The sequence below is a fragment of the Asterias rubens genome, chromosome 4, assembly GCF_902459465.1.
Source record: "Asterias rubens chromosome 4, eAstRub1.3, whole genome shotgun sequence".
NCBI lineage: Eukaryota > Metazoa > Echinodermata > Asteroidea > Forcipulatida > Asteriidae > Asterias > Asterias rubens.
Window position 1 is genome coordinate 3841123 of NC_047065.1, and position 24640 is coordinate 3865762.

Genomic DNA, 24640 nt, shown 5'->3' on the forward strand with positions numbered 1-24640 from the left:
CAAAAATTTGATTAAAATGGTGGATTCGTTCAATGTTTGATTTGTTCAATATTTTTCACAAATTTGATAAAAATGCTGGACTTACCCGTTGTAATTTTTCAATACGCTGCTCAAAAATTTGATAAAAATGCTGGATTTACTCCTCATGGTTTTTTTTTTTAATTTTTGGAAAAAAATTCATAACAATGCTGGACTAACCCTTGTGACTTTTTCAATATTTTGCAAGAATTTGATAAAAAAATGCTGAACTTTCCCCTTGTAATTTTTCAACACTTTGCTCTAAAATTTGATAAAAATGCGGACTTACTCCTTGTGATTTTGTTAAAATACTTGGCAAAAATTTGGTGAAAATGCTGAGTTTACCCCTTGTGATTTTTTCAATAATAATTGGCAACATTTTGAAATGAATGCTGGACTTACCCCTTGTGATTTTTTTCAACATTTTTCAAAACATTGATAAAAATGCTGAACTTAACCCTTGTTATTTTCCAATACCTTCCTCAAAAATTTGATAAAAATGCTGGACTTACTCCTTGTGATTTTATTTAAATATTTGGCAAAAAAATGATAAAACTGCTGGACTAACCCCTTGTGATTTTTTTTCAATATTTTGCAAAAATTTGTAAAAATGCTAGACTAACCCCTTATTTGTAAAAAAAATTATAAAAATGCTGGACTAACCCCTTGTGACTTTTTCAATATTTTGCAAAAAAAAAAGAGAAAAAAATGCTGGACTTTTCCCCTTGTAATTTTTCAGCACTTTGCTTGACTTACTCATTGTGATTTGTTTTCAATATTTGGCAACAATTTTGTAAAAATGCTGGACTTACCCCCTGTGATTATATCAATATTTTGCCCAAATATTTTGGAAAAAATGCTGGACTAACCTCTTGTGATTTTTTCAATATTTTGCACACACAAAAATTGATAAAAATGCTGGACTTACCCCTTGTGATTTTTTAATACTTTGCTCAAAAATTCGATTCAAATGCTGGACTTACTCCTTGTGATTTTTTTTCAATATTTGGCAAAATTTGGTAAAAATGCTGAGCTTACCCCTTGTGATTTTTTCAATATTTTTCAAATAGTTTATAAAAATGCTGGACTGATCCCTTGTTATTTTCCAATACCTTCCTCAAAAATTCGATAAAAATGGAAAGTACGGAAACTTATCCCACCACCGGTCATCAGCTGTGCTTATGAATAATTCATATGACCTCCGACCTCACGTGTTGTAATCTTGTCAACATATGACGAGGTCATCATCCAGCTGATCTGAGTGTAAACAACGTTACAACTTTATTACAATCTGCACGATCTTTAGGTTGTCCAGAGTGGTTAGATGACACATTTTTCTACATCTGACTGGAGGGAAGTGCACTAAAAAAGAGGTAAACCGAATACGGTGTAGTGACATACTTCTAAATTGCATTTTTGTAGACATCATGAAGCTCATGTGTTACTGTTTATTATGGACCTGTTAATGTTATTATAATATAAGTTACATAGGGTAATATACATTGTGTATGTGTGCAGAGTAGTGACTCTAGACTGTAGTGTAGTAAAGGCTATGACGAAGACTATGCACTCTAGCTCCTCTTGTATTTTGATCATACCATCGGATTAGGATGGGTAAGACAAGAGATTAAAAAACTGCAAACAATTGAGTGCTCTCAGTCTCAGAAGTTGTTCAACTTTCAAGTCGTTGCAAGTCAGTCTAGAAAAATTTGGCATACTCTAATGCATTTATCATGTGTTTCGTACTCTGATTTATTTAGTGCATTTATAAACTATAGTGACTTTACCCTGTATACTGTAAGCAGGTCAACGTCTGTCGTCATCTTTTGGCAGTCATCACTGACGTACGTCATCAAACAAAGCCCTACATCATGTCTGATGCTTCCAAGATTCCCGCTGGCGTCCACGTCCATTTCATCAAGGATGTAGCCATCTTATGGTTGAACAATGGAGAGAACAGATTCAATCAATCATCATTGAGAGAGATAAATGCGGCTCTGGATCAAGTGGAAAGGTGAACGAAGACTAGACTGGTCCCCTGACTTTATCTCCAGGCACTGGTCTTACAGACCCAATGATTTCATTGGATACAATGGATAATGGTGCTTTTACGTAAGCTTTCTATATATCTGGAGTACGTTTTGGCAACTGTATCCAATAACTGTTTCGGTTGAGTTTGCAACAGGTAAATTACTGGCCATTGACTGAAACAATTTTTGGACTCAATTTGTCGTCAGAGTTGCAAAAGACAGTTATGATGGCTTCATCTGCGCATATGTGTGGCTTTGAGGACGGTCTTCCCTTAATCTGTACGACAGTACTTGGGATGATTCTGCGTTGTGCTTAACTCGACAACGTTTGGATGAAAATTACTAATGCCCTCGCAGAACCATCCTTAGTCGAAAAACAAACCCTCTCTAATAATGAAAGAAAAAACACCCTCGTTGCACAACTTTCTGTGCTTTCAGATGCATAATAAAAGACTTCAGCTGAAATATTTTATTCTCGGATGAGCAATTACCTCTTTCTCAAAAACTACGAGGGAACCTTTTCTCACAATCTTTTATACTATCAACAGCACTTCATTGCTCGTTACCAAGTTAGTTTTTATGCTAACAATTATTTTGACTAATTGACAGTAGTGTCCCAGTGCCTTTATCAAACTGTTGCTTACTTCTCTTTGCTACTTCATTTTTTCACAAACTAGAAATGGACATGCCAAAGCCATGATCATAACCGGGGTTGGTAAGTTCTTCAGCTGCGGCTTAGACACTGCATGGATAAGCCAGCAAGACACCGCAACACTGACTGAGTTCTTTCCTGCTTACGAGAACCTCCTGCAAAGAATGCTGACGTTCCCGCTAGTGACCCTGGCAGCAATAAATGGTAAGTTACTTGAGATGTTAGTTGGATAGTGGTTATTGGACTCAATCAAATTAGTTTGGGTTGAACACCGTAGAAAAATTTCGAGAGCACCTGTGACCACCGGATTAACATGTGAGTGCTGTACCAACTGAGCCCAGAAAGCATTTAAGTACACGAACTTGCTTAGTTCTAAACGGACTTGCTAAGCAAACATATGTTACCAGCCAAAATACCGAACACATACCCCACGTACCCCACTCATTTCTTGCTTTGCAAAGGAATTTGCTAAGCAGAACTTTTCTGCTAAACAGCTTTATGAAAGTGGGCCCAGAGCTATCCAGCCCTTGGCTATGCAAGAAATTGGGTAAGCAGATATTTTTTGAGCTAAGCAAGGTTTTTGTGCTTACAGGCTTTATGAAATTGGGCCCTGGTCTTCTTTAGACTAGCCAGCTTCACTGATCAATAGATGGAAAAGTTGCATTGGGATAAAGATCAAGTTCACACGAGGTATCCTTGATTTCTTTACCAGAAACGAATGATAATGATTTCTAGTTGGTCTATTCTGAATTCAGGGCATGCCTATGCAGCAGGTGGTATAATCGCCATGGCATGCGACTACCGCATCATGAGGACGCAGCGAGGATGGATCTGCTTCCCAGAGATCAACATCAAAGTACCCTTCCGCCCTGAAACAGCTTCATTCCTAAGGTACAGACTTAAAGGCAGTGGACACTATTGGTAATTACTCAAAATAATTATTAGCATAAAACCTCACTTGGTAACGAGTAATGGGGAGAAGTTGATGGTATAAAACATTGTGAGAAACGGCTCCCTCTGAATGACTTAGTTTTCGAGAAAGAAGTAATTTTCCCTGAAGTGTTTGCACTGAATGGTCATACTGTGAGCTTTATTTACCAAAATCCTTTACCAAGCCCTTTTCACATGTATTTCTTATCTCCGTGGAATACAGCCCTGGGGAGGCCCAGGGACCTTTTTTTACCCCACAGTATACCCTGGCACACTTTCACACTGTGTCCCTATTCCACGGAAGACCCATTGCATGTATCAAGAATACATCAATGTTTTACCGCTTACCCCTACTGACTACAGAGCAGGGGGTGGCTATTCGCCAGGGTATGCCCATTTGTCAGGGCAGACTGAGTGCGTTTTAGCGACCCCAACCAACTCAACAAGTCGGTTACCGGTTGGTCTGAACACCATTGTCGCCACGCTCAACCGAACACACGAAAACGCTCGACCGATGACCAGTGTTTTTGGTTGGGGTCACCAAAACGCACTCATGGTCAAAGGCAAAGGCGAGCTGTCACAACCCCGGGGAGTAGAGTAGTGCGATAGCATGCAAAATAAAATTTATGGTGTCATTTCTTAGACACTTTACCGAAGACTGAAATAAATGATTGTACTGCCTTCCAGGTTTTGATTACTGTTTAGTTTAAGTTTTAATTTACTCAGTATTGTAATGTGTTTGCTTAGAACTGCTACTGGCTTCCTTCAAATCCCTTAGACCCACTTGTTTCTTAAATGTTTGTACTGCCTTCCAGGTTTTAGTTACTGTTCGGTTTAAGTTTACTCAATATTGTAATTTGTTTGCTTAGATCTGCTTCTGGCTGGTCCAGGTTTTAGGGATGGTTCATTTCCAGACTTGTTAGTGTGTTTTTATAATTGTATTGCTGTTTTTTAATTTCTTAGGTTTGTTAATGATTAATTACTTAGATTAGTTCTTTTTAGCCTCTGTTTTTTTTTCCTTAAATTGTATCTATGTGAAGCGCCTTGAGTGTCTTTTAGGCGGACTTTGGCGCTATATAAGTTTTCGTTATTATTATTATTGTTATTATTTGTAACAGGATGAAACTGAAGGACAACATTGTATTCCGAGACCTGGTGCTGTATGGACAACGATTGACCGCCGAGGAGGCTGTGCAGAGAGCCGTGGTTGATCAATGTGTGGAAATGAAGGACCTTATCAATTCAGCATTAGCCTTCACTACCAAACGCATCGGTAAAAATCAAAAGCTTTATCAAACAATGAAGCCCCGTTCATACTTCCTGCGATTGCGAAGCTAGTTTTGACGTCACAGGGCTGTTTTTACTGAGAATATTTCGCAGGAGTTGAGCACATTTCAACTCTTCCGTAGTATTCGTTGCGACATATAGCATTCGCATTTGCAGGATGTTTGAACCGGGCGTAACAGTGTTTTCTTTGGGAATTTTTGTTTTAACATAATAAAAATAGTAGCTTTTTTTAAATGGCCAGCGACCTCACCCCAAACAAGGCTACAAGCCACCCTTGATAAGGGGCTACAAGCGCCACTCTTGATAAGGGGCTACATGAAGAAACCATTTAAGATGAGAACAGCTTAGAGGAGCTGTTGTTAAGAATTTATATTGATATTCCTCTAACCATCTTAAAACAAGTAAAATTGTAGGATGGAGGGTTGAAAATTCCATGTTCAGCCCCATTACATGCTGGTCCAGTAAATACTGTTATGTTCAAGCCATGCGATCTTGCGGATATCCCCCCCCCCCAACAAACTTTCCCCTGAGAATGCTTTAGGGCCTTGTCACACAGGACAAATTTTGCAGGCAATTTTGCATTGCATTCTACAGGACCACTTTGGTAGCACATTTTCTTTTTTAACAATGTGTTATGATCCCTACGAAAAATGTTTGAACATTCAAATGTGAATGGATTCTCTTCTTTGAGTTTGCTTGGAACCAGTTGCCTGTAAATTGCCATTAAGTGACACAGCCCAAAAGCCTGGTTCATACTTCCTGCGAAAGCAAAGCAAATTTTGACATTACAAATTTGCATCGAAAAGTTTGCATCAGTTGAAATATGCTCAACTCCAGGGAAACATTCGCTGCGAAAACAGCCATGTGACATCAAAATTGGCTTCACATTCGCAGGGGGTATGAACCGGCCCTTACACTGCAAGCAAAGCTTTTTTTATTGATGTATAACCGTCAAATGTTTGACTTCATTCACTGCAGGGACTGAAGGCTTTGACAGACAAACCTTGCAGCAGATGAAACAAAACCTGTATGGAAACTTCTGCCGACAGGACATAGGATCTACTGGAAGGAGCATGAAGGAAGTCAAAGTGATGTTTACAGAAGCAAACAAGGCGAGACTGTAACAGGCTGCTAGGCATGTATGCTTCCGTTTTGAAAGGGCAAGGGCACCAAGGCATTTTCTCCTTGGTAAAGGGCACCCTTTGAGGAAATTGTAAACTTCTACTGGAGCATTTCAAGGGCATCAAGGCAATGACCAGGAGGCATGGAGGCAATCACTTAGTTGCTTCCAGAGTATCAGGCCTGGGTTGTTCACATTGTTATGTTGGCACTAAATTCAGGTAATTGTCACAGAAGAATTAATAAAATCATATTATGAGAATTTGTGAGGGCAATACAAAAACCAATTTGTGCTATGGACCAAAATCGACTGTCACCAGGGGCACGTTTCCACCTACTCCTGGGTGCTGAAACACGGATACCCCCTTCACTGTCCATAAGGATGTAGGCATGGGTATTATCTCCTAGCAGTCTGGCTTGTAGAACAGAATGACATGTACCTTCCCATTTGCAAACGAGATCATGGACTTTGGTATTGTATCCCGATAATTCATAGCAGCAATAGTCCACACAGGAAGAATAATATGGTAATTTGGCCAATGGACCACCGTAAAGGGAGAACGCTGGTAAGCACTCCATGTTTTGGTACCTGTATGTAAATTTCAACCAATTTGATGGATTGTTTATGTCAAAGTTTTTTAATGGTACAAAAAAAAACGTTCACTCTCTTTCTTGTATTCTAATTATCAACTTTACATCTTATTTATAAACTTGAATGGTATGAACTATTTTTGTAGATATTGATCATAAATTGTTCACCTCCACTAACATATAAATGTGGGCTAAATAGGAAAAATTTGTTCATGATTTTTTCAGTCTCGAGATTATGTGTGTGTTTCAAGTTTTGTGGCACTGAATCTATGGGACACGATTCCTTGGATCGGATGAGTTGGTCTTATCTATGAAAATCATCTGTAGCTATTTGTTAAATGCATATGGTTCAAAAGCTGTTTAAAGCTGTTTTTGACTCCAAAAACTGGCGTGCAGTGTTGGTTCATGACAAACATAAGGAGAAGCGTCCAATTTTGAGGCATAGTTGTGTGGATAATTACAACTCACATGATCCTAGGCAACGTGTCCCGTTTATTACACTCTCGATTTTATTACATAAACATGTGCTAACAAAACTACCTTGTGACGTTACATGACATCACAATCAAACTATTGCAAATTTGAATTATATTTTTAATAAATTATTAAAATAAAACAGACAAGAAAACCACTGTTCAAAGATTGCTTTTTTTCCCTTAAAAATAGGACGAGTAGTTTATTTCCTTGAAGCGGGTGTACAACAGTCGTCTAGTTACAGAATCACAATTTCTTGATTTATGCAAATCATAATCATAGACGTTAAAGACATTGGACACTATCACCTGACTATTGGTACTTGTCAAAGACCAGTCTTCTCACTTGGTGTATCTCAACACATGCATAAAATAACAAACCTGTGAAAATTTGAGCTCAATTGGTCGTCAAAGTTGCCAGATAACTATGAAAGAAAAAAAACACCCTAGTCAAACGAAGTTGTGTGCTTTCAGATGCTTGATTTCAAGACCTCAAAAACCTAATTCTAAGGTCTCGAAATCACATTTGTGGAAAATTTTGTTCTTTCTCGAAAACTTGTTACTTCAGAAGGAGCCGTTTCTCACTATGTTTTATACTATTAACCTCTCCCCATTACTCATTACCAAGTAAGGTTTTGTGCTAATAATTATTTTGAGTAATCACCAATAGTGCCCACTGCCTTTAAACTAATGTTTGTATGAGAGAGATCAGCTGTTGCCAGCTTGGTGTTTATATCCCCTTGGATCATACAAACAACAACAACAAACAAATTGAGGGATGAAAGAGTGCCCTGCTTACTACACATCGTGAATGACCTTCCACTTAAAGACACCTTAAGTGTTTCCCTGGTGGTATCAACCACATCTGCTGCTGCCTGGTCTGGCTATCAACCCTTGATCTTCAACGATAGGTTTTACACGCTGTATGCAAGAAGAAGAAGAAATGGGTGTGTTCGCACTCAACACCAAGGCATAATTTTTAGGGCAGTCCTCGAAAGAATCGCCTTAGTGCCCTCTGCTTTTGCTGTAGTGTCCTCTGCAAGGTTCCAAAACAAACCTTCATTTTCCCCATAGAAGTTCCCCTTACTAGAGGAAAATGCTGTGGCCCTTCAAGGCCAGTTAGGGCTGTGTATATTTCCTTTGAATCAACCAAACAGGAAGAACATTGGGCGACTAATTGTTCCCAAACTGCAAATGATCTCAGAATTTGTCCACTAAGGTTAAGAGTCTTTCTCTCTCTACTGAGGCACTGTCTTGGTTATTCTCATCGCCGATGTTGCCGGCATATTCTGAGGAAACAAAAAGAAGAAAATACTGTTGCTTATCTTTGCATAATCTATCAATTATAGGATTTATTGTCAACTTTCTATGTGAGGAATAATACCAATTATACTTTTTTATTCACAACAAGCTAAAATACTGGGGGGGGGGGGTTCTGCGGTATGTAAAACTAAAACAATTGAGGCTTTATTGGGACGGTGAAAAATGTTTGTGGCAAACTTTTATGACAAACTTCAACTGGACCTAATTTCATAGTGCAGGAGTTTCATCCAATTTCTTGCCTGGTTGGTCTGTGAACCACTTGGCTGTTAAGATAGCTTCAGGCAGCTCTAGGCCAAAACCCAAGTTGCCCATAAAGATGGCGTCTTTCGGGAACTACTTGGCCTAATCCTAACCCTAACTCAAATTGTGGTTTTCTTATATAAGATCATTTGGGGGTAAAATGAGGGTGTTTTCTCCATTTTAAAGTTTCAAAGGCGTACTACGTGTATGTACGGATGTCCTATTGTGCCGTCGTTTTATACTTTCATCTCACTTTAAAGGGTCATTCTTCTGTACTTGCTTTTCTCAAGAAGTCGTTTTTCAAGTAAGCCTGGTTTGTACACTTGAATTAGGAAGCCCTACCTCTGACGGTGTTGCGTATTGCCGAGATGGTCCCTCCATGCATATTCAGTAGTTGTAGCACCCTCTGCTTGATGGGGAGTACACCCGATGAGCAGCTGAGATCCAAGATGATGTAATCAACAAGCTGTAAGGTGAAGAGCCCTGCGTCGAGACGTCTTAGGTAGTACTCGTCCTCTTGATCATCATCGATAATGTCGCCCTCGCGGGCACGGCGCTGAAAAATGCAAAACAGAAAGACTTTCAATGAGGTTGTTTCTGATTGAACGGCTTGGCTGGATAACCATCGTAACTATTGTTGAAGCATAGGGTTTCCATAGCAACACCCTTAGCAATAGCCACAGCCAGCCATTCAGAATGGCTGTAACTAACCCATGGAGCGAGTTAGTAAGACCAATAGTTACTAGTGGTTGGAAAGTGACATTAATTTCCCTGCCTTTTACCTCTGTGGACCCCAGTTCGACTCCCACCTCAAACCAGATGTCTGCATGTGCATTAGATTGCATCTGAAAGTTTGTATATACTCAGTGCCTTGAGTATCTTGTTTGGTAGATACGTGCGCTATATAAGACTTTGATATTATTATTATTATTATTGTTCAGTCCCTACCTGATTGCATGGGTTTTACCATTGGGATTACCTCCAACATCTAAAACTGAGCATTTCTTTTTGATTCCTATTCGTCCTATTGTTGGTGCTTATTGCACTGTTGGATGTGTGATCAAACAATGTTTTTATCGGCACAAATTGTTCTGTAAATTTTAGAGTACATTAATCTATTGGCCAACTTTAATGTTTAGGTGTTTATTCAAATTGATGTATTTCCATTTTTCCTTGTTGTTAATTGTACTTTATGTACGATTCAGACTTTGTGATTCCGTTGGTTTAATAAACTATTCTGAAATGAAATAAACTTGTAAGTTAAGGGACCACGGATAAAGAAATTAATTCAGACAACCTCATATCCACTAAATCTAGAAGACTAGAATGTTAGTCAAGCGAGGGCATGCTTCAGTTACCTGTCGTTCACGCTCAATCCTATCATCGCAGACTTGTACCCTGTTCAGATAGTTGAAATGTAGCTCCATCAGGCGGTCCACTTTGATGTGATCGCTCTCGGTGAACTTATTGATGAGTCTCTGACGATGGGTACCTGAGCAGTTCTTTAGGAGTGCCGCCATGATGGAGCAGACGTGTTCTGTGAAAAACATCCAGAGTAAAATGGAATGTTAAAGCCAGTGGACACTATTGGTAATTGTCAAAGACCAGTCTTCTCACTTGGTGTATCTCAACATATGCATAAAATAACAAACCTGTGAAAATTTGAGCTTGATTGGTCGTTGAAGTTGCGAGATAACTATGAAAGAAAAAACACCCTTGTCACACGAAGTTGTGTGCTTTCAGATGCTTGATTTCGAGACCTCAAATTCTAAACTTGAGGTCTCAAAATCAAATTAGTGGAAAATTACTTCTTTCTCAAAAACTACTCCACTTCAGAGGGAGCCGTTTCTCACAATGTTTTATACTATCAACCTCTATCCATTACTCGTTAGCAAGTGAGGTTTTATGCTGATAAATATTTTGAGTAATTACCAATAGTGTCCACTGCCTTTAAGTCTGACTAAAAGAAACAATGGCACAGTGATATTAACATCAGGACCCAATTTCATAGAGCTGCTTAAGCACACAAAACAGCTTAGCACAACACAATTTCGCTTACCAGAATAAAGTTACCAGCTAAATTACCATGGTACAAGTACAATTTGTGATTGGTATCCTGCTCATTTCTGCTTGGCAGAAAATTTTTCATTTAGGGTTGACCAAAGTTAAATTTATTAGAGCCGGAGGTCGCAGATTCAAGTAAATTTCTCTTTGTTCAACCTCAAGTTATTAAAAAAAATTCCCTTGTAGTTTATTACGTGATGCTCTCAAATATATGAGCACTTATTTCAATAAATTTTGTTTTCAAGGTATATTCTTTAAAATACAAATGACACAGGAGAAGCTAAAGTAACCTGGTGTGCTTTTTCTAAGGAAACACAAGTTCTGTGGATCCATTGCTTGAGATTACAACAAGCACAGTATCTTACCTTCGTGTTCCTGTGCGCTTGAGCCTTTCTTTCCAATCTTAGGAGTCTTCATGAAGAGAGGGAAGAGGCTCCGCAGTCCAAGGATGTCAATAAACTTAGTACAATTCTCAGCACCCTCGGCTCCTGTCATGGCGTGGTCTAACACCTTGAGGGCACTGTGTCTCGACAACTTCTTTTCTCTGCAAAGGAGATTGAAATGCATTATTAAGTTTTTTACTTGGCTTTGAAGTAAGGGTTGTCATCTATTAACCATAAATGATTTTGTTCACATGAATTATGCTCGCCTTTCATATTTTATATCTTAGAAGGAACATATACCTTTGGTAATCACTTTTAAAATTAATGGAAACAAAAACTGACTTGGTAAGAAGTAAAGCATCTTTCAATAGTATAAGGAATATTGAGAATCACTTCAGTTAAAAAGGAACGTATTTTATCGCCCGCACATTTTCAAACAACATTCAATGGGTGAAATTTATAAAAACTTCACAATACAAGTTCTTTTGTAAAACAACAGCCACAATACACACTGTACCTGCTATGCAAGGTGCCCGAAAGTCCAGATTCTCACAAATGATTGCACCCTCTCATGGTCAACTTACCCTTCATTTTTCAGGGATGAGAGTCATTGCTCACAAAAAGGTCTGAAACTACACATGTAAGATACAAATTCTGCTGATGTTGAAACCACGCCTTTTCCACCTTAATGGTAACCCCTGGAGTCATAGATTCCAATAAACTTTTAAGAACAGTGTTCTCAGCACTAGAGAAGTAGATCAAAGAGCAGGATTTTGTTAAATTATGGAAAAAGTAACGGCTGAATTTCTTTACCAGGCTGACTTTTAAAAAGTCTGAATTCAGATAAAAGTGTGATAAATCTCATCCCTGATTTGTATAAATTTAAAAAAAGGGTTGTCATGGTGATTCTTGAGCAGTATTACCTGAGCATAAGGTTCATGAGCTGAACTCCTTCTCCTCGTAAAAAGCGTCCCTTGTTGCTAGGCAACATCAGCGCTGAACACAAACAATTAAACAGGTTCTCCATCATCTCGTTCTCCTCTGTGCTTGTCGGGTCGTGTCTCTTGTAGACCTGTTAGCGTTAAAGAAACAGCAACATTTCTGAATTTGTAGAAGTTCCTCGATATTTGTAGCCAAGGTTCATCATTCATAGGTATCTGTTTTGAATTATGGGTTTCGCTCGCACCAACTTCCTATTGCATTTAATGGCAACCATACATGTACATTATGAGTAATGAGATACTTTGTATCCATGAATGCTCCTCTGCATCCGGGAGTGCAAATGAGCACCACTGTATGAGGTGTTTGTGTTGGGGTGTTTCCTTTGCCCACTGCAAAACATGGAGGCAGCTCGCAATTCATTGTGCATTATGTTCGCAATGCTCCTGCTGGGTGTACCTCGACATGTTATGTTTTGATTTACTCATCTACCAAGCTAAAAGTTTGTCGTACAGGGAAATGACTGTGTGTATACTTACAGCAAGTTGTTGCAGAAGTGTGTCAATGCCTTCCAGCTCACCGAGTAACTCTCTGTTTTCTGTGATAATCGAACAATAGAAAGCAAAAATTAGACTGGATAAGTTGCATGGTGTACAGCAGGACTGATACTGTATGGAGGTAACGGAGGCAATTGGCCTTTTCCATGAAATATTCTTACTACACTATTGGTTGGCAAACACAGTTGAGTTGTGCACTAGGCAGACGTACAAACTTGGCCACAACACACCACTATGATTTCTTTGTTTAAAAGAAAACCGTTTTTAATTCTGAACATGTACCTCGAATGTGAAAACGGGGCTCTTTCAAATAAATTAGCGTGGTACCGTTATTTATATATTTTCTAAACATCTGAAGCGATTATATCTACGCAGGAAGAATAATCTGTATTCGGAATACACAATCTGAGAAACATTTCAACAGTAAAATTTCTCAGATTAAAATGTTTGTGAATCCCTTTCTCTAAAACCGCATTCCAGTGAAGGAAACTGTTTCTCAAAATCAATAGCTGCAGGGCTAAACCAAATCCGTTTTTATAGCCATTAATTTTTGGAGTAATCACCAAAGGTTACGGTATGTCCTAATATGCCCTTCCCTTTTACAGAGTAACGTCGCGTTTTGTTAAATTTTTGAAACAAGAATACTTACCCTGTGTGTCTTGCAGAATGATGGCGAGTATTTCGCTGCAGTAAAGCTTATTGGCATCAAATTGCACTTTGGGTTTGAGGCGTTTCAGCAGCCACTGCATCAGGCCCTGCTGGGCTGCCTCAGCACACATCTCCGGTCGGAACTCTGTCATATTCTCAACGATTCCTGCAAGTCAAAAAGAGAGTTCAAAACATGATGAAACACTTCATTGACACAATTGTCATAATCTGTTTGTGTTTAAATCCACATTTTTTTTGTTTCCGGCGTGATGCAAGGTTTCCACATTGTTCATGTTATGGGGCCATGCAATAAGTTGAATGGCCTTATGACTTCTTCTTCTCTGACATTTGATACTCCTTATCATTAGCCGTGTCTCAGATCAATACACAGTGGACAATATTTTGATTCATTCTAGGGGAAATCTGCGCTGGGCCGCATAATGTATTTCGCTCAGAGTGCTGGGCAAAAAGTGTGAGTCCTGGGCCGGCCTGTCCAACAACGACCATCCTGGCTACAACACTGGTTGCATTACGCCGGTCACTCACCCAGGGTGTTGTGGATGCCTTCTGATTCTTCTTTGACCCCTTCGTCTAATCTCTCCATGTTCTGCACTAGTGTGGCAACGATCTGTTCATCAAGCTGCAACAAACAGAAAGTAGTAGTAATTAACAATCAGTTTTTATCATGTACGTTTATTTCCGAGTGTCTCAAAGCGTGTACTATTACTATGACACCCATGGCTTAATGTCCCATCCGAAGGACAAAGCAATTTTGTATAAGTGCCAAAACTGGGACTCAAATCCGAGTTTGGTGCTACTTTGGTCACAACACGCCACAAATAATTCTGGTTCGGTGAAAGTAACAAGCCTTGTAGTCCAGTTAAGTGCTACTAGTCCTAGTTAAGGGCTAAGCAGGGGTGTGATAGGCTGTTGAACAAAACCTGAACTGCAGTCTTTTGGTCCAAACAACATGTCGATATCTTAAGAGTGCATGCCTTGGAATAGAGAGACATGATATATACATGTACAGCTTTACAAGAGAAAACAAGGAAGTGAGGCAACAGATAAATATTTCTCTTACCAATGCGTCAACAAGGGCGCCAGCACTGTCTTCACTCTCGTTCAGGGTGTCGACATCTGTCAGCTCATGGAGAAGGTCAATGACCCCGATGGAGATATCAGTGTTCTCGTGGGTAACCAGTTGCAGGAGAGACTTGATGGCGTTCAGTTCCACCAGGTGATGGTACATATCTGGATTTGTTGCTATGACGTGAAGCTCCTGTACTGTGTCGTTTAGATCCACTTCTGATTCCATGAATCTTTGGAGTAATGAAAGACAAAGTTGATTAACAACCATCTCTTCACCCTTCTTCCCAAGAACAGTCGTCGGTTTCACCAAACTCTTCCTAACTTAGGATGATTAATCTTAGGACTTAGGACGAGTTGAGTACCGTCTCCAAAGGCGTAGGACGCATTGAACTCATCCTAAATTAGGACGAGCTACTCGTCCTATTAAACTCAAGATAAGATTAATCCTAGCGTTTGGTGAAATCGGCTGCAGGAACCACAAGTCCATGATGGTAATTCTGCAGTCATGTTTCATTGTACACAGTTATCAGAATCTAATGAATTGATGCTAAATAAAGAACCTGAGCTGCCACTTCCTTCACCAAGGAATGCTGAAGGTTTTTGGTTTTATTTAAAGCCGCAGATTTTTTAATTTTCCCCACAAGACGTGGGAAAGCATAAGTGTACATGGCTCTTAGAATGTACATTACACAACACAGGGAGCTTAAAGGCAGTGGACACTATTGGTAATTACTCAAAATAATTATCATAATAAAACCCTTCTTGATTACGAGTAATGGGGAGAGGTTGATAGTATAAAACATTGTGAGAAACAGCTCCCTCTGAAGTGACGTAGTTTTCGAGAAAGAAGTAATTTTCCATGAATTTGATTCTGAGACCTCAAGTTTAGAATTTGAGGTCTCGAAATCAAGCACCAGAAAGCACACAACTTCGTGTGACAAGGGTGTTTTTTCTTTCATTATTATCTCGCAACTTCGACGACCGATTGAGCTCAAATTTTCACAGGTTTGTTATTTGATGCATATGTTGAGATATACCAACTGTGAAGTCTAGTCTTTGACAATTACCAATAGTGTCCACTGTCTTAAAAACAAAACAAGGCAATTACTTCTCTGGGTTGTCTGGATATTTAATTCTCATCTCTTGGTTTCTGTAGACCTTCTTCTCAAAGGACAGAATCAGCTTTCTCAAACTTGTATCGTCCAGGCCTGGCATCTGATGAGAAGAAGGAGAAAACAAATAAAAAATCATACTGTTTATTAATTAAAACCTATTGGTTATAGGCGTATGAATTAATTTATACAAAACAATAGAACAAATGCATCAAGTGAAAAGAAGAAAAGCTTTTTTAAAAAAATTCTCAGAAGTAGTTTACTTGTCATTTGAATTAATTAACTTTAATCACTAGGTTTGTTGAAAAGGTTTTCAAATATCTAACATTATTCTTAGAATGTATTAACATATCAACCAGAAAAATTGTGGTTCTTCAATCAAGCGAGGTTTGGTTTGGGATAATCAGAAATCAGATTAGTGTTGGAAGAATTGATCGTGCCTGTATTTGGTGCCATGGCAAACCTAACTCAATTGTATTCCACCAAATTTCAAATCCTACTCATTGTATAGACGATGTGACCTGTGACATCACATTTTACAAAAGAGCCACCAAGCCTGGACTTCCTGCAGGCACAATTTGTACACAGCCTAATTGAAAAAAAAACCATAACATTTTATATTTTATGGAGATTGCACTAATTCTTTGATATGATAAAAGGGGCAGATCTCAAAACTTGTCCAGCTTTTACTTTCATAACTCTTGGATTTATGTGGAAATTATGACACAAAATGTCAACTTTCCCATATGACCAGTGTAGTATCTTGTCTGCCAGACTAGCCAAAGAATGTGCAAGGTCACACTTATTGTAGACAAAGTTCACATGGTCTATTGAAGTTCTGATAATCGTACCTCTGGTTCTTGATCTACCATTTTGAGGATTTTCTCTCTTTCTTCCTCCGTCATTCCTCCCTCTGGAGCTGCAGCCTCGGCCTTTCCCTGCCGTCCTTTCATCTTGCTGGGTAGAGAGGCCTTGATCCCATCGTCGCCCTGCTCATTATTATCATCTTCATTTCCTCTCCTTCGTTTCAAGTTTGGCTTGTCTGGCTAACAATGACATGGTGAATAGAAATAATAAAGGATATTAAACTCTTCTACTCTCTGATGGTGGAGCCCCCTTGTTGGGCCCATCCAACACTGAAACAAAACCGGCTCAGTTGGGCCAGTGGCTACAATTTGACTGGGCCACATTGGCTCAGTTTGTGCCACATGCAGAGATGCCAACATTGAATTTTAAAAAAGAGTAGCATCTCCCAAAAGTTAAGGGGCGAGCGCAGCTTTGGCTCCCTAAACCGATCTTTCTATTACTCTCTACAATGCTAATTAGCTCATTTTCAGGCATTGTCGTGAAATAACAATTACCTCTGTATGCACCAACAGAACAGCTACAAATGTTTATAATGGCCAGTGAAAACAAAAAAACTTTAAAAAAATAAAAAATTCCCTCATCTTATGACTTAGTTTCAAAAAATAAATGTAACATAACAAAGGGTGGCCTTACTTAAATGTTTTTGTTTTAATGATCAGAAATGCAACAACAAGCTATTGGGAGAGAGAGAGAAAAAAAAAAAAACGCGTCCGGATTTTGGGCAAAAAATACCTGTCCGTATTTTGGGCATCGGCTCTACAATTACTAGTAAGAAAACATGGAAACTGTCTAGCTTAGATCTCACAAGGCCACTCAGTGGAAGGTATTTTTGTTCAGAAGGTTTCCTTTTTTGTCGCCATTATTTCGTACTTTTTGTGCCAAGCTTCGATGAAGTACATGTACAGACAGCGTGGGCACAATAATAGATGATACGTGAGGAATGAGGTTACCGTGACACGTTAGCTCACACACAACCTCATTCCCCACGCACGTGTGCACTATTCCCCATCGTGTAATAGAGATCAATGGGTACGATCTTGCAGCAATGCACTAGCGTAAAAATGCTCATCCAGCCAGCCAGCGGGGGATAAGAGGGCATGCAACAATCATTACGTCGAGACACGTACATTGAGTGAATTCGCCGCTATTATTCAACACTGCGTTCTAAAATTAAAAGTGTTTTTTCTTTTCTGTTACAATATTTATTTGGATATTTTTCTTAATTTTTATTTCCACTTAATAGTTCATTCGTTGTTCGCATGTATTGTACAATTTAATAAAATTATAATATTGGGCGGCTTGTTTAGCATGTTTTATTGAGTATTATCGTAGCGTCGTAGTCACGGCTCGAAATTGTATTTGCTAAGACCAAATCGTGTATGTTGGTACCTCTGCACATGGCTCAATTTGAGCTATTTCTGAACAGAGGAGCCAGCATTTTTTGGCTCAAACTGAGCCTTTTTCTTTTCTCCAGTGAAAACCATTTACACGCTTAATGTGGAAAACACTTGATTTAATGGTAAAGACTACATAGAATGTGTACAAATCAGAAGCGAAGGTTGAGGAACAGTTTCTAAAAATGGAAACTTTAAAGTGACTGCATTTTTTAAACAGTTTTTTGAGACATTTCAGTATCCTGTCACCACTTTTCATTCTTTATTATGAAATAAATTAGTACTCATTTACTCAAATGAGAAATTTCTCTTGAAGTTTTGGTAAAAATATTGAAAAGGTGCATGAGGATTTTTAATACGGAAATCTTTACACTCTTGTATGGGAGCTAGGGAAAAGTTTCTGTATACTGCCACCACTTTTGCATTCGTTTTGATGAAATAAAAGTAGTTTCTCTATTTTATATTCCATTTTTATTATTTACCTACTGTATAAGGTAGGCCCCCTATTTCTTTTTTAAAATAAAATTGTGCAAAAGGGGTGGCAGGATACAGAAAGTTTTCCAGGGCTAGGGCTGGCTTCTATTGTTACAAAACGAAATTAAACGGCTTGTATTTAATGATGACAATTTATTTTCCTGCTGAGCAATACTGTTTATTAGAGTTGAGACAATATTTATCACGAAAAAGATGCAGCATATTTTCCAATAACAAAAAAGAAAACAAAACTTTACTTACTTGCATTTTCTCATTTGAAACTATTTTATTTTATAAAAAATCATAAGAACATTATCAGACAATGTGTACAATACATACCTGGAATGCAAGTAATTCACCAATATCCATTGTTCTACTTCTTTTCCTGAATTTAGGACGTAGTCTTCTCAAAAAAATACACACCAACACGACACTTGACAAACAGTTTAACGATGTATGTACTGACATGCTTTAAAAAGTTCAGTCTGTCCCCCTGCTGTGCTTTTCCGACGAGAGTGTTGGTAAATCGCCTATATGCTTATGGGGGAGACAGGATATAATACATGATCGGTGGACTAAAAAAAAAACTGCAAATTGAGGCCAGCCGTGTATTCAGAAAACTTAGAATCCATGCAGTTTAGTGTGGTGAAATTTCTGTCTGTATCTGTAAACGAAAAAAAAAAGTCAACAAAAAGATACATCACACCAGATTTTTGCGCATTGTAAGGATAGGATTGAGCTGCTGGAAATCACTACCGGGTAATCCAGTCCTTAATCGCTGTGTTTAAAGGTGTTCATTAAAGAACACCATAGTTTGACCAGTCCTTACTCTATGGTTTAACCATGGTTTAACAAGGGTTACAGGAACAATGCGTCATATGCAAAGAGCTATAAGACATTACCGCCTTGTACTGCATGGATTTTTTAAGCGGCTTGCCGCTGCGAATGGAAATTCTGGCCCAATTTGCGGCTAGAACTATTTCAGACTGGTTGGCAATATTTCAACGTTGGTGGCGGAAACAGCACATTTTTTGCAGAACCAACCAACCGCGCACGATCTCTTGTTGATTCTGAAATCATCATTTGATTCATTGTTGTTTACATGCTTCATATTGCAGTGGGGGGACTGGTTGTCTACGTTTTCGTTTTGCAGCAATACTGCTGGAGAGAACTTGACACTGACTTCTATGCACACTGACACTGACACTGACAGTGACAGTGACAGCTGAGTAACTACCTGACAGTATTAATTAAATAAGAATTGATGTTCGGCTGAATTCCCGAATTTTGTTTTGTTTAATTAAGTTAGGTAAGTGCTGAGACCATTTCCTTCCTCCATCTGTGCTGCTGTAGACTCTTGTATTGTGATTTGTGTGGTTTGGATGGCTTTTATTTTGAATTTTTATTGAAGGAAGCAGGAGTGAGCAAATCCTCCTACTTGGCAAGACCATGGAGGAAGCTTTTCCTTCCTCCGTGGTGAGACTGAGCTCGCTGAGCCTGAGGAGTATAATAAAGCGATATTTAATATTGTTATCTATTGTCAGAATCTAGTAACGTGGGCGCTGACTCCTTTTAATCGGTCGTACTTGACTTACAAGTTAGGGCAGGCTACGACCGATAACGAAAAAATTTAAAAAAAAAAGGAGTACAACGCCGGCGCCCCAGTTTCTGGGTCTAGCCAGAATCCTTCCTTGATGTTGTCAAATGATGTTTTTTAATAAATAAATAAAAAGATTGATATTAAATAATTAGCAAAAAATTGTTTTTTTTTCACAACAATTGTAGGCCTGTAAAGTTAGACTTAGTTTGAGACTTATTAATTATTTTCTTTGCTTCCATTCATCTGCAGAAGTTTAAGTCACTGTTTTTATTGAGATGGATCAAAAGTGGAAAGCCAAAGATGTCCAGATGCGTGCAACGATTAACCAAAAGCTGATAGAGACTGGAGAGAAAGAAAGGTAATCTAGCTTGTCAAGTGACCTTAACCAATTTTGCTTTTTTGCTAACTTTGCAGAGCTACTTAAATAATCAGAAATTTTTATTATTTTATGTTTATCTGGTCAAGGACCAATAACACACAGTCAAGTAAGGTTTTGTGGTGTCACTGTGTAAATTCTCTTTCAGTACTGATTCTGAGAAAAACCGGTGGTTGACAACTCAGCGGTTCAATCAGTATGCTCTGATCATCTTCAGGAGAAAGTTTGAGTTGTTGAAACGTTGAGATGTTAACCATCGGTTCTTCTCAAAATCACTATAAGTTAGTCAAAGATATTCACACAATTGCTTTTTTCTTGCACAAAAACTTGCTTGTTAAATGTTAAGGACTGTTTACCACATGTTCACGTCGGTTGTTTCCACATTTTCATTTCTTATGTCAAAAAAGAAATGAAAAAAAATGAAAAAAGGGGCAATAGTTTTGAACTCTCTTACTTCCAGCCTGATCTTGAAATGAGTTAGATTCAAGACTGTTTATTTTGTTACAGGTTGAAAGAAATGCTTCGGAACAAACTTATTGAGAGCGGATGGAGGGACGAACTAAAAGCATATTGCAAAGGTAAATAACAATTTAGAGTTACTGCTAAAGATGTGCTTCTTGTAAGGGATTTGTCGTCATGATAAAAGCAGACTCATGGCCAAGCGGATCGGACTCAAGCTCTGGTGTTTCTGTTCAGCCCAGTGTGGGGCGGAATCCCGGGCGTGAAAAAAGTGGGCACTGAAAGAGTTATTTTCTATCTATCCTGTAATGTTATACTCGTTGATTAATGTTGGGTCTTTTCTGATCTTTTGTTATTTTCTTTTTCAGATGTTGTCAGAAGGAAAGGTTTGGATCATGTGACGGTGGATGAGTTGGTTACGGAGATAACGCCAAAAGGAAGAGGTGAGATCATGCACATCTTCGTGGGTTTGTAGCAGGCCTGATAATTCAGGAAGGCAAGACAGGCAGTTGCCTACCGTGCCCCTGGTCATTGCCTTGGTGCCCCCTTGAAATGTTCCAGTAGCAGCTTACAATTCCTCACAGGGGATAAAATGCCTTTGTGCCTTTTCTATTTAAAAAACAAAGCATTGGGCTTGCTGTAGGTTAAGATACTGGTCCCGGTTATAATTTCAGAATTAGCTCTATAATTCTCAGAATTATTTTTGTAAGCGCTGTGATTTAGTTTTCTAAGTAGAGGGTATTTAAAATGCTGTTTATTATTATTATTAGTTCAGAATAATAATAATAATATCAAAGTCTTATATAGTGCATGTATCTACCAAACAAGGTACTCAAGGCGCTGAGTATACATACAAACTTTCAGAAAGATAGGTTATTGCGGTGATGAGTTCTGAGACCCAATTATGTAGCACCTTATAAGGGTTTATAAGGTGCTACGGCGCATTCAGCAGCCACAGCGAGGAACACCGGGGCGAACCCATCCGAAGGACGAAGCAATGGCTAAGATTAGTTCACCTCCTTGATGATGTGTCAGATAAAAAAAAAAATTCAGGTACAAGTACGAGTCTGCGACCTACAATTTTGTCGTTCAACTCATTTGGCAACAGCAACTGGTCAAAGACAGGCACTGGTTTTTACAGGGAAAATAATTTTATTGGATAAACTTGCAGTGGCAGAAAGTTCAAATTTCCTTGAAAGTGACCTCATGATATTCAGGCTAAATAGATATTCACAATTTTTTTTTTTTGCTAGAACTGGTACCTGATGATGTGAAGAAGGAACTATTGCAGAGAATACAGGCATTTCTGGCCCAACAAGCGAGCATCTGATGATTGGACAATTCACACACCAACTCATTAGTATTCATCTTGTTGCATTAAGAGCTGTCACTAGAGGGCGCTCTGGATGCAGGTTAGGCAGAGCTGTGTTAATGAGAGAGTTGCGACATGGAGGGACCAGTTTTCTTTGGTCACATGGTTTCTGGACGCCATTTTGTCTCCAAATGCAGCACAACCCAACGTGCAGACTAGTCTGTAAATCCGTGTTCACCCATGATTTGTATGGACACAAAGTGGCTTCTAATAGCAAGTTGTCGTAACTCTCCCAATATATGGCTCTAAGGTTAGGAAATGTATGTATTTTTCAATATTTGTCTGTGGTTGTAATGAAAGTGAAACAGTATGTAGGAGATATTCATGTTCTTAAATCAGAACCATTCCAAATTAGTTTGTTTTTTTATTTACTTTGCATCAATTGTGGGGTTTGGGAGCTTGATACAGTCATTAGTCCTAACAGGCATGCAACTACAGTTTGTTGAAAAAAAAGGGGAAAAATCCATGCTCAGCAGGACTGTTTTGTGTTTTTCAATTTTTATTGACGAAACTGAGAACAGAAATGACCAAAATGGATGGTACATTTCTTTTGTCATTTCTGTGTGTCATTATTTCAAAAAAGTACACATCAAAAAGTTACTGAAAGGGATTGTCATTACCAAACGTATACAGACACTCTAAAGGGAGGCTGCCAAAAACAAAGATTGACTGACCATAATTTATACTGGCTGGCAAGTTTTAAGAATTACAATACGAGGCATTAACAATTTTGACTCTGGTCAGGTTTCTTTTAAGGTTGCATTACGATTTGATTTCATGTTGCACTTGTTGAGTATTTCTTTGTGCTGTAGTTACTTGAACTTTGATTTATCCATCATTCTCTCACAAACTATTAAATACATTTCTCAGGTTAATTAGTGTTGGTAACACTTTTAAGATTTAACTTTACTAACTTGATTAATTACCAGCACCCACAGTTAAAAACACTGGACACATTGGTATTGTCAAAGACCAGTCTCCTCACTTGCTGTACCTCAACATATGCACAAAATAACAAACCTGTGAGAATTTTAGCTCAATCGGTCATCAAAGTTGCGAGATAATAATGAAAGAAAAAACACCCTTGTCACACGAGGTTGTGTGCTTTCAGATGCTTGATTTAGAGACCTCAAAATCTAATTCCAAGGTCTCAAAATCAAATTCGTGGAAAATTACTTCTTCTCGAAAACTACTTTGCTTCAGAGGGAGCCACTTCTCACAATGTTTTATACTATCAATCTCTCCCCATTACTCGTAATCAAGAAAGGTTTTATGATAATAATTATTTTGAGTAATTACCAATAGGGTCCAATGCCTTAAATAGTTCTAATAATCATTCCATATGAACGCAGGCCTTGAACTTGGCTCTTGCAGGGCCACATCAAGTTTCCTCTGGTAAGGGGGCATTTCTTTATGAGGCAGTTTAAATTTGTATTGGAACTTTGCAAAGGGCATCACAACAAAAGCACAAGGCACCGGGGCAATTGCTGTGGGTGCTGTGGGTTATCTAGAGGTCTGTGAATGTCCTGACATACCAATTGTAATAAACAGATGACAGAAACAACGCATTGGTCAAGTCACTGTTGATGGCTTGTGCTTAGAATATGGAACTTTGAATAAAGGTTGGGATTTTCTAGCATCAGGCACACAATGCAGTTGTAATTCTAGTTATGTATAACCCAATCAAAGGAATTTTCTCTTGACATAAATAAACATTAGTCAAATAATTATTTTGTTAATTGTGCTTAAAACTTGTTAATAATTGTTGGGATTGTATTGCTCAAGCAAATTTTAAAAGTGTGTTTGATCTAGAAATTACATCACCCCCCCTCAATATGTTGGAATTACTCAATATACTAACAATATTATTGTCATTTTTATAGTACATGTAATATTAAAGGGACACATTGCCTTCAAATCTCTCAAAATGTTGCTGTTTGGATTTACTACTTAAACCCCTAGTGTGTTTTAAAGGCAGTGGACACTACTGGTAATTACTCAAAATAATTATGGCATAAAACCTTACTTGGTAACAAGTAATGGGGAGCTGTTGATAGTATAAAACATTTTGAGAAACAGCTACCTCTGAAGTAACGTAGTTTTGGAGAAAGAAGTAATTTTCCACAAACTTGATTTTGAGACCTCACTCAGAATTAGATTTTGAGGTCATTTCTTTCATTATTATTTCGCAATTTCGACGACCAATTGAGCTCAAATTTTCACAGATTTGTTATTTTATGCATATGTTGAGATACACCAAGTGAGAAGACCCGTCTTTGACTATTACCAATAGTGTCCAGTGTCTTTAATGAGTGAGTAGTGATTACAAATACACAAATTTGCCTCTTGAAATACACTCGGTGAAAATACTGTTTACCCATTTGTGGATTCAAAAGTTTGGTTTTGCAAAATTATAAGTAGCAGAATATGTTGTTTTAAAACTAAAAAAACAACAACACCAAAACAGAAAAGAGAGATAATGCCTGATGAATGTGAAGAGGTAGGTTGTTCCCTAATGTAGGTGCGCTGACTATGAATGCTCATTGGCCGTATCGCATGTAGGTGCGGGGTACAGGGGACAAGCACAAATGGGAAGTACAAGAAGACTGCGAGAACTGTTAGCTTTATTAGAAATAATATATG

The 24640-nt window shown here is 38.4% G+C and overlaps 3 protein-coding genes across 5 annotated transcripts; 2 read left to right on the forward strand and 1 right to left on the reverse strand.

Moving 5' to 3' along the window:
- The first annotated feature begins 1258 nt into the window (after nt 1–1258).
- LOC117289111 (enoyl-CoA delta isomerase 3-like) lies at nt 1259–6141 on the forward strand. 3 transcript variants are annotated; one of them, XM_033770081.1, is made up of 6 exons: nt 1259–1391; nt 1821–2032; nt 2726–2904; nt 3456–3591; nt 4749–4903; nt 5896–6141. In XM_033770081.1, exons 2-6 carry the CDS (start codon nt 1890–1892, stop codon nt 6039–6041), a joined length of 759 nt encoding a protein of 252 aa, XP_033625972.1. In that variant the 5' UTR covers nt 1259–1391; nt 1821–1889; the 3' UTR covers nt 6042–6141. The 3 variants fall into 3 exon arrangements, with proteins under 3 accessions (XP_033625972.1, XP_033625971.1, XP_033625973.1); XM_033770080.1 differs by having other exon boundaries at nt 1824–2032; XM_033770082.1 differs by lacking the exons at nt 1259–1391; nt 1821–2032 and adding an exon at nt 2123–2203.
- Nucleotides 6142–7800: 1659 nt separating this feature from the next.
- LOC117289113 (beta-catenin-like protein 1) lies at nt 7801–19046 on the reverse strand. Its single transcript, XM_033770083.1, has 13 exons — nt 19020–19046; nt 18530–18854; nt 16307–16501; nt 15452–15558; nt 14336–14573; nt 13801–13894; nt 13256–13420; nt 12589–12647; nt 12034–12182; nt 11093–11271; nt 10022–10200; nt 9006–9219; nt 7801–8389 (listed from the first exon to the last, which is right to left on the reverse strand). The coding sequence occupies exons 2-13, from the start codon at nt 18656–18658 to the stop codon at nt 8301–8303; spliced, it is 1797 nt and encodes a 598-aa protein (XP_033625974.1). The 5' UTR covers nt 18659–18854; nt 19020–19046; the 3' UTR covers nt 7801–8300.
- Nucleotides 19047–19205: 159 nt separating this feature from the next.
- LOC117289114 (transcription and mRNA export factor ENY2-like) lies at nt 19206–23010 on the forward strand. Its single transcript, XM_033770084.1, has 5 exons — nt 19206–19499; nt 20040–20148; nt 20674–20744; nt 20994–21068; nt 21879–23010. The coding sequence occupies exons 2-5, from the start codon at nt 20066–20068 to the stop codon at nt 21953–21955; spliced, it is 306 nt and encodes a 101-aa protein (XP_033625975.1). The 5' UTR covers nt 19206–19499; nt 20040–20065; the 3' UTR covers nt 21956–23010.
- Nucleotides 23011–24640: the final 1630 nt, after the last annotated feature.